We start from the raw sequence: 13,762 nt of genomic DNA, 5'->3' as shown, positions 1-13,762 counted from the left end.
GGTCCAGCACAGGGAGGTCCAGGAAGACCGGCAGGGTGTCCAGGAGCAAGGGGTGAGGGACTGGACGCAGCGGCGCCGAACTGGACTGTAGGGGTGGTGGTCGGGGCTGTGGTGGAGGTATGCTTTTCACCTCCTCCCCTCTGGGCTCCGGAAGCAGCGGCTCCTCCCCTCTGGGCTCCGGAAGCGGCGGCTCCTCCCCTCTGGGCTCCGGAAGCGGCAGCTCCTCCCCTCTGGGCTCCGGCAGCGGCAGCTCCTCCCCTCTGGGCTCCGGCAGCGGCAGCTCCTCCCCTCTGGGCTCCGGCAGCGGCAGCTCCTCCCCTCTGGGCTCCGGCAGCGGCAGCTCCTCCCCTCTGGGCTCCGGCAGCTCCTCCCCTCTGGGCTCCGGCAGCTCCTCCCCTCTGGGCTCCGGCAGCGGCAGCTCCTCCCCTCTGGGCTCCGGAAGTGGCGGCTCCTCCCCTCTGGGCTCTGGAAGCGGCGGCTCCTCGCCTCTGGGCTCTGGGGCTTGAGTCAGTGGGGCACCCCCTGCCTGCTCCCACCTTTGGAGCAGCAGGTCCAGCTCCGTCGGCTCCGGATCCGGTAGCCCCAACTCCTGTCTCCACTTCTTTGTCTGCTCTTTCTGAGCAGCGGTGTTATGATTGATCATTGCGATCAATTCTTTAAAATCCATTTTCTGGGTCGTAGGGGTGCCCACACACTCTGCCCGCATTCTCCACCATATGTGACAAAGCACAACTCACTCGGGTTCGTTGCCCCTTTAAAAATACGACCCAGAACAATGAAATGGATTTTTCAGCGCTGGTGCGCTATTTTTAATAATACAAATATCAAACACACAAAACCAAATAAACACCTAGCTCTTATCGAGCACTAACTACACACACAGGAACCTAAACTATAAATCAGGACAGCTAAGCTGTTTACCTGGAACACAAAACAAAATCTTCACCCCGAAACAAACCACACAGGTTTACACTACCTTTCTTCACCCGACTGCTCGGAAGCAGAGCACCTATCCTGCTTCCTTCTCTCTCAGCAGCCTAGAACAGACTGGCTGCTCTCTTTAAATACCCTGCACCTGGCTCTGATTTACAATGATCACCAGGTGCAGGGGATAATTAAATAATAAAACAAAACAATTACATCAACCAATGTGCATTTGCACATGTTTTCTGCAGGGAGGATTTAACCCCCTCCCTGCTGTCTCACAATATGTAACAACAGAATATTGCTTGTATTGTATTGTGCCAGTGCACAGTGCCCTGCCGCTGCTACCCACCTTGAAGCTGTAGCGCACAATGTTCTGAGGGGCGTGAGGGTTGTTTGCTGTTAGGATTCTGGTAATCTCCTCTTTCAGTTCCTAAAAATAAAATATAAAAAAAAACGTCCTATTTTTGTGAATCAAATATTAAAGCTTATAATACAACACTCAGCAGTACTAAAAAATGTAGTGATAAGTTATAAAGTAAGACAAACAGAGGCGAGAGATCATGTAAAATGTACAAAATACCAGAAATACCCTGCTGTGGTAATATAAAATGTCAAACATTTGATTAATGAAGTTATTTATAAGGATTCAAGGAAGAAGGTATTGGTGAAAATAAATAGTCAGGGAAATCGTTGATCTGTTCATCACTGCATTTGATGAAGCAGAGATATTACACAGTTGGCCAACATATAAACCAGAAAAGGCGTTAATGTAACGAGGGAATCTGCAAGAAGTAAACCCTGTTCAACACAAATATCAGGTTTCTTTTTTAATTTTATTATTATTATTATTATTTTAATAAACACACCCTTTCCACTGCTTTCCTTATCATCAATTAAAAACTACCAAATAAAAGAAATATGATAACTGTTGCATAAAATGCCAAAAAAAACTAACATAATTGATCTTTATTACAGATTTTAATTGTCTTGTTACACTTTTTTAAAAGCCACTATAACGATAACGGTGCCATAATTCAAACTGAATCCCAGGGACATTAACGGGTTACCAGATACATACAACTTCAGTGAGCTCCAGCTGATCTGAGGGTTTGAAAAGGGTTTTTCCCTGCATCCACTCCTCCGTGCCGTCCCCCATCTCCGTCGTATCATCGTCATCCTACAAAGAAAGACTGGACCTTTGAAAACCTGTACATTTCAGACCAAAGACAGCTATTCTACAACTCTCTCTCTCATTTATATATATATATATATATATATATATATATATATATATATATATATATATATATATATAAACACATTTATATAAAGAATTTAATAGCATGCATATAATCTTAAACACCATTGAGGTGAGTGGAACCCATTTCTGCTTTTACAACTCTGAAACATCTGTTTCCTACTGCGTTTATTTTACACAGTGCACCGATGCAATTTATCCTGTCTATATCTACCGGCCAATAAAGCATGAGAAGTAAGTAAAAAAAACACACTTCTTACCTTCTTCTTGGAGGCAGCTTTGGCTTGCTTTGGTGGAGGTGCTTTTACTGACTGGGATGCAGCTTGGCTTGAAACCTGGGGGGCTCAAATAAATAATTCATTCAGTGTTGTTTTCTTTGCATGTACCTGCATTGTTATAACCTGATTTACCCTGAATGTTCCAGAGACTGTTACACAATAAGGTTACAGAGACAGCAGAAGAATGACAGAATAGAATGATACTCTGCAGGGTAGATGAAGACTAAAAAGTACAGAACCTCTGAGTGTTTTTTTTTTTTTTTAAGTTACCCAACCCCCGAATTCTGTAAATCAGTCTAACTAAGATAAGGGTTCTTGTTAAATCCAAACTTCACAGAAACGTGTTTAAATCCCACTGGTTTAACTGGATTTGTTTTAAATAGAAAGGAAATCATAACTTCCACTTTGTAGGGCTAAATTAACACCCACAATGTCTTAGTTGGCGGGTGTAGATTGCAATACACAAAAGGAAACACTTATTTTATTCGATACGCGCACATTCTTTGATTGGACAGTCGGTTTTGCCTAGTGACAACAATCGAGCTGCCTCTTACCACCACCGCTAAAAATATGCATAAGCACATAACCGTACCAAAACGCATACAATAATTGTGTTACAAAGTTTTGAAGTATAACGTAAAACAAAACACGTTTCACTCAAAGTTCGAAGGAAAGTAAAACGTTTACCTGTTTGGACTTCTGAGTTCCTGCTTTAAGTGGCATTGTTTTCAAAATACCTGGCTTCGGATTGTTAATTAATTTCCATTCGGGAAATAAAAAGGGATGTAAATGTCAACCTTCTTCAAATTGTTGTATTAACCTCGATAATTAAAAACATCTATAGAGCTTCTAAATTGAACACGTAACATGAGTATCTAGCTGTTGCTTTTATGATGAGCTCTGACGCGATTTGCTACCCGTAACAACAAACGCAGAACTGTGTACCATGGTTACCCGGGCAACCAGGAACGGCCAGCAATCACACTTCCTGGAGTAAGACTTGAAGTTTGAAAGTAAAGTCCTTCAGAGAAGATTAAAAAAAGTTACCGTTGATTTATTTATTTTTTAAATCATGCATTGTTCTTTTATTTTGTTATTATGTGGTTTGTAAATATGCCAAAATCAAATTATTGTTGGTTACCACAGCAACAAGGCGGGGCCAAATGGAGACGACCACGTACTGTATTATTAAGTAAAAATGCAAACAGTTTGCTAGTTGTTAATGCATATCAGATTGAACGATGTAGTCACACGTTTTTACGAACAGACAGTAGAAAACGTTTACCTTGAAATAATGTACTTTGTAATAATGTATCGTTTCAGTGGCGGACATAGGGTTCACAGAAATGGTAGGCAATTGAATAGCTGACGTAGGCAAATTATATGTGGGGGTCCAAGGGCCGCGTAGGCAAACACAATGGTGTATTGGTATGTATCTGAACACAGAAGTAAGGCAGTGTTCATTTTGTACATGACCAGCCACATGCTTCTGTCTTTTCTACAGGGTACATGTTTCCACAGCTGCAGGATGACTTGCCGGGCGTTCCATTATTACCAATGCCAGCGCGACGTCATGAATAAGTAAAATACGCTCCTCTTATATTTGAATAACCCCGCCCACTCTCGCCAATGCGTAATGCTGTTGGGCTCCCGGACCCGGAAGTGAGTTGTTGAGTCACTGCCTCTGCCTGCTAGAGTCCTTTGACTGAGCTGGGATGAAGCAGAAAAGCATCTTCGAGGAATAAAATATAATAACAACATAGTAAAAATAATAATTTAAAAAATCTTTTTTTTTAAATAACTTACAGATATATCAAATCCAAACGTCGCCAAAATGATGGAAGAAATAGACAGATTTCAAGTGCCGACCGTCCATTCTGAGATACAACCCCTGGTAAGACAGATACTGGGTGCAGTTTATGATGCTGTGTAATTGTATATTTATTTTCGTATTTATATATTCATTTACTGCTGTGGTTTTCTTGTCGGGTGTGTTTGAAAAACAGCATTGAAAGACGTGGGAGTGTTGTCATTTCTGTTAATGTATGTGTTTGTTTATTTTTGTACAATTATATACACCATAATAAATATATTTTAAGAAAAGGAATGTGCCGTTGTTGATCTGGAATAATAATAATAATAATAATAATAATAATAATAATAATAATAAAAACATAGAATTGTGTACATATCTTTATGTCGAGGAAATATATTTAATCTAATTCAAACCCCCCGCAATGTATTACGATGTACCGTTATATTATTATTTCGTTCTGATATTCGTGTCCGCTGCTGTACTTGTGTGTAGCTCTGGACTGAGCCCAGCATTACTCATTATGCACAATTCAATCTTTTGGGAGGTGACGTATTGAAGAATGCAGTACGTTTATTTTAAACCGCTGTGCTGTGTTTTGTATTTAATCTTGTGTCTGTTGTTGTCTGTAGCCTTGTATTTAACGATGAGGTAAGAGATCGCATACAGCGACGTTTCGCATTACTTCGGGTGCGTTCACGGAGATCATGCTGCGCAGATTCTGTGCAGAATCTGACCAATTTAGCAAATAGTCTTCTAAGAATGATCTCTGTGAACGCACCCATTGGCTAGATCGGTGAGATTCTGCACAGAATGTGCGCAGAACGATCTCCGTGAACGCACCCTTCATCATGCAGTGGTGCTGTCTATGGTACTGTACAGCGTAATGTCGCTGCCTTCCCAGGGTGTCTGCTGCTTGTAGCAGCGTAGTTCCGGCGGTATCATTATCATCAGCAGTTTCTAGCAAGGATGCGCGAAAATAACACTACGAAATATGACAACTGCGTATTGTAAACAGTGTTTATCCAATAACGAACATGATTCATAGTTAACCAAAATATAAGTCAGCTGTATGAGGATCCCTGAGTGTTTTTTCCACCCAGCATCTGCTCATCGATTTGTGTGTGGGTTTGATGTTAATTCCCGTTTACACCTGCATGCGTTTTACTGTTTGCACAGCTTTATTGCAATCTACTGTATATCTTATCTACAGTAAGCAGTTGATCAAGGCAATTAGGGGTCAGCATAATAATAGTAAAACGAGATAATACTAATATTTAATTATCTGTTCCCTGTCTTTATAAATGCAACTTACAGTATATACCAGTGGGTTCCCTTATAAAATGGCAATTTTGTGTTTTCTTGTGGTTATACTGTACATTTACCATAGTTTATCATAGTTTGTCATGTTTTTTAATATGTTTCACCATACCTCCCTGGGCTTTACAATGCTTATCACCTATGTTTTATCGTGCTTTCACTTTTTATTACACTGTGCAATGCTTTTACTATGGGAGACTGTATGGGTTATAGTTATCTAAAAGTAAACATTACATAATGTTTTTAAATGCCAGAAAGACCTTTCAGATTTGGTGTCCAGTAAGCCTTGCTCCACAGACGCTTTATTCTTCAGTGACAACAGTATGAAGGAAGGGTAACACATCAAAGCTGAATATTCATCACTCACTACGACCCTTCCAAAAGTGACAACACAGTAACAACAAACTGCTCCTTTGGCTCCAATTAAAAGAAGAACAACAATAAAAAAAACATATTTAGAGCTGCACGATGCTGTGTTGCAAGAAAAGGAAAAAAAAGATCAACTTGCAACACATTGATTCTTGCTGGTGTTGATTATCTTTGTTTCAACCTGCTGTACAGCTCCTTGGGAATGTGATTTTTAACAGGGACAGTCAGCATGCAGCTGGTAAATAGGCTTTTGTTTTTCATGATGGAGTCTATTCAAGTGATTTAACCCTTATAAAAGTTTTCCATAGTAAAAGCAAAGTGTAATAAAGCACATTGAAATCATGGTAAAGCATCTGGTCGGCATTACAGAGAATAGCCAGGTATGGTAACACATATTAATAAGCACGGCAAAGCTTGGTAAACTATGGTAACTGCAGTGTGTAACCATGGGAAAAGCATGGGAAAACTGCAAAAATACAGTGAAAAAATACTGTGGTAAACTGTTTTAAGGGAAATACTGCTGTCATTTAAATGTTAAGCATTGCTGTCCAGCTCAGTGGTCCCTAGCAGCTGGATAATTGACCGTGGGGGCAGTTGGAGTAGGTGCCCTGAGCTGCAGGCGAGGTATTGATATTGACTTGGCTGTTTCTGTGCTCACCACTTGTTTTTCTGACATCAAGCTCTGGATGCAACAGAATTTTCTGCAGCTAAACAGCGACAAGACTGAAGTGATGCTATTAGGAACCCCGCATCAACTGCGGAAATCCAGCTGTCAAAACATGACCATTGACGGGGTGCTAACGGAGTTTTGTTCTAAAATGAGAAACTTGGGGGTCATTTTTGACCCTAGTTTAACCTTTGAGCTGCATGTTCGGAATATTACCAAGTTGTCCTTCTTCCATCTAAAGAACATTGCTTGGCTGCGCCCTGTCTTGTTGCTGTCTGCTGCAGAAAAGCTTGTACATGCGTTTGTATCCTCCAGGCTTGACCATTGTAATGCCTTACTTACTGGGGTGTCAAAGAATACCCTTCAAAAGCTCCAGTATGTTCAGAATTCTGCAGCTAGGGTGCTGACGAGGTCTCGCTCTGGTGGTCACATAACCCCCATACTGAAATCATTACACTGGTTACCGGTCAAATACCGCATTGACTACAAAGTACTGCTGTTGACTTTTAAAGCCAATAGGGGTATCTCTCCCTCTTACATTTCTGAGTTAGTTACCACCTACACTCCTAGTCGTGCTATGCGGTCCTCCGATGCTGGCCTTATGGTTGTCCCCCTGACTAAACTGCGTACAGTGGGTGACAGGGCTTTTTCCTCCTATGCTCCTAGGCTGTGGAACACACTTCCTTCTGAGATCCTTAATTCTGAGTCTCTGTCTATTTTAAATCCCACCTCAAAACTCATTTATTTGTTTTTCTGTTTTCACTTTTGTTAAGTGCTTTGCGATATTTATTTATGAATAAAATAAAGATTATTATTATTATTATTATTATTATTATTATTATTATTATTATTATTATTATTACTATAGCAGGGACACCCTGTGCTATAGGATACTGGCTGCTTTACTCTGAACGTGACAGGCTGTTTGGTTTGTAAATTAAAATAGGGCCCTCACAGAATCTTGCAGTTTGACAAACAGAAATAAAGAAACTATCACCGATAGATGTTTCATTTCCTTAACCCTGTGTGAAGAAAGGTCACATTTTAATTGAATTATCATCCAGATCTCCATATATGTACATACATTTACTCTCATAGAAGAGTATGTAAAAACCAGTGCACATACACATACACAGTAGTCTGTTGAAGTATTCTAGCCAAATGAAATCCATGTCTATAGGAGGCTAGGAGTGTATGATAAAAAAAGATTATTATTATTATTATTATTTATTTCTTAGCAGACGACCCTTATCCAGGGCGACTTACAATCGTAAGCAAATACATTTCAAGTGTTACAATACAAGTAATACAATAAGAGCAAGATAAATACAATGACTTTGGTTCAAGCAAGTACAAGTGTGACAAAATACAATTCAATAATACAGCAGATAACAGTGACAGTGATAGTTACATCAAGATATGATTAAATACAAAATACTACAGATTAAACACTTGGCAGATTACAGTACTTTGAAGTACAGGATTAAATGCAGTAAAATAGGGGGCAGATAAGAGCAAATAAAGCGCATTTAAGGAAGTGTCCCAGGGGAAAAGCAGGAGTTCTACAGGTGCTGTCTGAAGAGGTGAGTCTTAAGAAGGCGCCGGAATGTGGTCAGGGACTGGGCGGTCCTGACATCTGTAGGAAGGTCATTCCACCACTGCGGAGCGAGTGTGGAGAAGGAGCGGGCTCTGGAGGCAGGGGAGCGTAGAGGAGGTAGAGCCAGTCTTCTAGTGCAGGCGGAGCAGAGAGGTCGAGTGGGGGTGTAGGGAGAGATGAGGGTCTGGAGGTAGCTGGGTGCAGTCTGGTCAAGGCATCTGTAGGCTAGTACAAGAGTCTTGAACTGGATGCGAGCGGTGATCGGTAGCCAGTGGAGTGAGCGGAGTAGTGGAGTTGCGTGGGGGAAGCGAGGCAGAGAGAACACCAGGCGGGCAAAAAAAGATCAGTTATGATGTCGCCATGTAGAGTCTGACAGACAGACAGACAGACAGACAGTGTCTCCATTTTTTTTCAAGTAGGATCCTATTCAATTAGAAAGTGAAATCTACAATTAAATAATCAGCCTTTTTACTTCATTGAGCATGTAAGTTAGTGTTTGCACAAAAGGGTCTAACATTTACATAAACATGGGTTTCAAATTGTACTTCACACATTAGGGTGCTTGTTTGTTTTCTTGTTTTAACCTGTATCCATTCTGCCATCTCCCACTTTCAGACGTCCAGTTTTTCAATGACCCCAGCCTCATTTTATTTCTGTCTCCTCAATAAATTATAGAAGAAAAAATGTGGGAGTGTTGATTGATGGGGTTGCTGCCTCAGGACTGTCAACAAAGATTGTAAGTCGCCCTGGATAAGGGCGTCTGCTAAGAAATAAATAATAATAATAATAATAACAAGACACAGATTGGAAACAATTTGCACTGGCTTTTGTTTCAAAAAGACACTCGTCTTTTGAGCTTTCGTAGGCTTGCAGGCACTGCACAGGTATTCCATCAACAGATTCAAACACCATAATTGTAGTGTAATCAGAGTGCTGAAAAGATGAGGAAGATGTTTCGAGGGTTATGGCTCCTACTCAAACAGGAGCTGGAATCCTTTCACCTTTTTTTTTTGTTTGTTTGTTTTTTTCGATCCTCTGTTGCCCTGTCGAATCCTGCCCCAAGCTTGTGTTGTGAGAGATTTCATCACAGGAGTGCAACCCTGCCAAGGATTAAACTCTTGGAACACTGACAGACAAACTATGAGACCCTTTTTTTTTAGACAGGAGTGTAAAGCATGCCTCTGGTAATAAAATAACATTAACATCATCAAACTAGCAAGAAACAGCTCAAAGCAATGACTGCACTGCTCCGCGTCTGTGTATATTCCTCCTACCTAACAGATTATAAATGCCCTTGTTGGTTTTTACTTTCCAGATAGAATGAGGGCAAACTTTGCACTGACCTTAAAAAAGGGCTTATCTGTAATGATTGATCAGGGGCATGATACAAGCTAGGAGTGTTTTTGAAAACCTGATTTAGACCACTGACAGCGAAATAGAAGGGTATGTTAAAATAGTTTCCTGTGGTTATACTATGCATTTACCATAGTTTACCCTGGTTTGCCATGTTTTTAATATGCTTTACCATACCACTCTATGCTTTTACCATACTTTCACTGTGCTTTATTACACTTGACTGCAGTTCCTGAGCGTAATGTTCCAGCACTTCTGCGCAGCATTTCAGGATGTTCGGGGTAATTGTATGGTAAGGAATGGTTGTGCACGAGCTCGTTGGTGCTCTTTGAAACTGTGCTCTTTCACACACACAGAAAGGCATGCCAAGGGGTTCAGAAAGCTGAGAAACAAGAACCTGCAGGTTAGCTTTGGTTTCTGTCACTCACACTGTAGCCACTGAAGCATGCCCCCACACCCTTGAGTAGGTGAGGCATTGCCGCAGTATTCCCATAACCAGCGGTCACCATGAATAACACATGCCAGACCATTGAAAATCATTCCCACAGTCTTTCAATAGAACAACACTATCCTCAGTAACCCTGACATGTTAAAGCAGTAATGTCTGACGCAGCGGCCATTCCCTGGCTTTGTGAGGTCATTATCTACTGGAAGGGACAGCTGAGGAGGGTATTAATGCTATTGTAAACTGAACACGTTTTGTGTGTGAAGACATCAAAAGTGTTTTTAGGTTATATATTGGTCTGGATCTCTTCAACCTGCTTAAAATGAAGGTGGCAGTTTTTAAAAAAATCCTGTTGGCTTTAGAGGGCATCTACGGTAGAATAATGACCACTCTACTCAGAACCTGATTGACTGAGATGTTTGTAATTTGCTAGACTTTCACTTTGAGTGTGGCACTCAGGTGTTGGTCCTAATACTATACCTGCTGCACAGCAGCTTGAGTTTCTTAGCATTTCTACTTAATGTTATTGAACGATTACAGACACCCTACAGTAGTCAGAGATGTAATTATTGAGTGTCTGAACGAGAGTCTGATTGGGGCCATGCATCAAGAATATCCAGCCCATTGACACCGCCTCTGCCTCCATCCTGAGACAATTAGCCAGGTAGAGATCCTTGAAAAGTAATCCTTATTTGAGCACTGTGTTGAAAATATCTGGATTCTTTTATAAGTTTACTAAACAATGGTAACCTTCAAAAAATGAGGACCCTTATGTGCTGATTGTGTCCGTCTGTCAGTCTGTCACACTCTACATGATTTTGCACCAAGTCATACTCATACTGTCATAGCTATACTGTAGATGCTTTGGGTTGCATTTGGCTATATATATCTCACTTTTATATGAATATTGTAAGCCTTTCAAGTGCTGTGCGGTTATGAGGACCTTCTGTACTGTATGTGCCTCCACTGTGTTTGTTTTCTTTCATTTTTGTTTAGATCCACTTAGCTACAGCAGGACATGCCAATGACATTCATAACCTCCTAATGTTGCAGGTAGTAGCTGGATGTCAGTTTAGCTGACAGATTAGTGACAGAGGGGGAGGAAGTTGATGAATGTAAGCTAGTTGGAAAGCTGTTGTCATTGACTACAGCTAAAGCTTGTTACCCGACAGGAAGGAAACCCAGAGACAGACGCTGCAGTGAAGTGCAATGCACACTTTAATTAACAACCAGAAACACAAGAAACAAATGCACAAGGGCCAGAATAAACAGTTCAAACAAAACAATACAGGAGGAGCATTCACCTTCACTTTGAAGTTCAAAACACAGTAGAAACACTCACGCCAAACAAAGGATTGGACTTCCTTTATATACATGTGGCCATTCCCCAAATTAGAAGTCAATTACAGCACACCCTCGCTATAACAAACCTGTTGGGGTTCAAGCCTTTTGTTCATTATATCGAGGGGTTTGTTCCAGCGAAAGGACAATCAAAATGAATGATAAACTGTTGGAGTAAGTTAATGAGTTGAGATTGTGAATAAAAGCAGAATTACATGTACCCGTTCATCTCATGTATGCAGGATTCTGCCTTTGCTTTATCCTATTCTTAAAGAATTAAAACGCAGTATAAAAAGCAAAAATGCCGAATTGAAGCTTTTTTTCAGACATGAAGCGTTTCAAAGTGCACCAAATCTTAACCCAACGTGCAAGAATCCCAAACTGAGCTTTTATTCCAAATCAACCCGACATGAAAAGTTCATCAGATCCTCGTGTTTTTTTTTTTTTTTTTCTTTAATCAATTTTGCTTTGCCGCATGGTTGCTGAACAAGCCAAAAAAAAGTGTTTTCACGAGAGACATTCCGGCGTTACTCCTCTTTTCAAACAATCAATGTAGTTTCCAGCTTTGATGCAACATGAAATGATTTTCATTTCGGCGCACACTTTTTATTAAACAGAAGAGCTGACTTCACTGCAGAGGTGGCATCCTGTGCGTACAGACCAGGATGTTGACAGTGCGTGTTTTGTATATTTTTTTATTTGGGGTCCACGGGCCAGGTTTGTTATAATGAAGGGCGTTATAGCGACGGTGTTCTGTACCTAATTAGGGAATGGCCACACCTGTGATTGTTGGCAGGGATAGACTTAACCCAGTCCCTGCCAAACTTACCTTTCCACGACTATCTACACCAGCTGGGATATCTCTCTCTCTCTCTCTCTCTCTCTCTCTCTCCCTCTCTCTCTCTCTCTCTCTCTCTCTCTCTCTCTCTCTCTCTCTCTCTCTCTCTCTCTCTCTCTCTCTCTCTCTCTCTCTCTATATATATATATATATATATATATATATATATATATATTATACTTTAGTTTTATTTATTTGTGTCTTAACATCATCATTTTTCTGTCCACACTAACATAGATGCATTTTAGTAATTGAAAGTATTTAAACACAAATGTACATGTCTTTATTTAAAGATGTATACTGTAGATGTGGCTACTTGAATCAGCATTGTTTTTATAAGTGGCGTTGACATGAGTTGCAGCTTTGTATTTAATATATCAGCTAGGTGTTGAGCTGTGTAAAACTGTGCAAAACTGAACACTGTTTATTTTTAGCTTGTTGTGGCATAAAAGGCATTGGCTGTTACCAGTTGAATTACAGTAAATTATCGTTTTTGTCTGCTGGGGAATGGATCATGTCTGACGCTTAAATAGCTGTATGTTTGTGTATGTAGGAGATCTGTATGTTTGCGTATGTAGGAGATCTGTATGTTTGTGTATGTAGGAGATCTGTATGTTTGTGTATGTAGGAGATCTGTATGTTTGTGTATGTAGGAGATCTGTATGTTTGTGTATGCAGGAGATCTGTATGTTTGTGTATGCAGGAGATCTGTATGTTTGTGTATGTAGGAGATCTGTATGTTTGTGTATGTAGGAGATCTGTATGTTTGTGTATGTAGGAGATCTGTATGTGTGTGTATGTAGGAGATCTGTATGTGTGTATATGTAGGAGATCTGTATGTTTGTGTATGTAGGAGATCTGTATGTTTGTGTATGTAGGAGATCTGTATGTTTGTGTATATAGGAGATCTGGCTTCTATAGCCAGTGCAATACAATACCTTTTTTAACTTTAATATAGCTGAGCCAACCAGCCTGACTTCCATTGACATGTTTGAATTAAAAATAAATAAATAAATAAATACAGATATACCTTTTAAAATAGGTTGTTTTCTAAATGTACTCTTGAAATGACAGTACTCTGATAACCAGAAATATATATATATATATACAGACGTGCTCAAATTTGTTGGTACCCTTACAGCTCATTGAAATAATGCTTCATTCCTCCTGAAAAGTGATGAACTTAAAAGCTATTTTATCATGTATACTTGCATGCCTTTGGTATGTCATAGAATAAAGCAAAGAAGCTTTGAAAAGAGATGAATTATTGCTTATTCTACAAAGATATTCTAAAATGGCCTGGACACATTTGTTGGTACCCCTTAAAAAAGATAATAAATAATTGGATTATAGTGATATTTCAAACTAATTAGTTTCTTTAATTAGTATCACACATGTCTCCAATCTTGTAATCAGTCATTCAGCCTATTTAAATGGAGAGAAGTAGTCACTGTGCTGTTTGGTATCATTGTGTGCACCACATTGAACATGGACCAGAGAAAGCAAAGGAGAGAGTTGTCTGAGGAGATCAGAAAGAAAATAATAGACAATCATGG

At 40.1% G+C, this 13,762-nt stretch overlaps 2 protein-coding genes across 3 annotated transcripts in view; one reads left to right on the top strand and one right to left on the bottom strand.

Annotated features, from left to right (window-relative positions):
• Positions 1 to 3,401, bottom strand: part of LOC117404066 (dynein intermediate chain 2, ciliary-like) — a 44,915-nt gene extending 41,514 nt beyond the window's left edge. Inside the window, exons 1-4 of the mRNA XM_058986237.1 lie at positions 3,151 to 3,401; positions 2,446 to 2,520; positions 2,006 to 2,104; positions 1,277 to 1,357 (exon numbers count right to left, since the gene is read on the bottom strand). Of these exons, the coding sequence (XP_058842220.1) occupies positions 1,277 to 1,357; positions 2,006 to 2,104; positions 2,446 to 2,520; positions 3,151 to 3,186 (291 nt within the window). The 5' untranslated portion in view covers positions 3,187 to 3,401. The remainder of the gene's footprint in view (positions 1 to 1,276; positions 1,358 to 2,005; positions 2,105 to 2,445; positions 2,521 to 3,150) is intronic.
• Positions 3,402 to 4,116: 715 nt separating this feature from the next.
• Positions 4,117 to 13,762, top strand: part of LOC117404046 (protein FAM219A) — a 60,301-nt gene continuing 50,655 nt past the window's right edge. For both annotated transcript variants that reach the window (XM_058986235.1, XM_058986228.1), the window contains exon 1: positions 4,117 to 4,357. In XM_058986235.1, coding sequence (XP_058842218.1) covers positions 4,298 to 4,357 — 60 coding nt within the window. In that variant the 5' untranslated portion in view covers positions 4,117 to 4,297. The remainder of the gene's footprint in view (positions 4,358 to 13,762) is intronic.

This window comes from Acipenser ruthenus, chromosome 2, assembly GCF_902713425.1.
Source record: "Acipenser ruthenus chromosome 2, fAciRut3.2 maternal haplotype, whole genome shotgun sequence".
NCBI lineage: Eukaryota > Metazoa > Chordata > Actinopteri > Acipenseriformes > Acipenseridae > Acipenser > Acipenser ruthenus.
The sequence above is the reverse complement of the archived record's forward strand: the minus strand, read 5'-3'. Positions and strand labels throughout refer to the sequence as shown.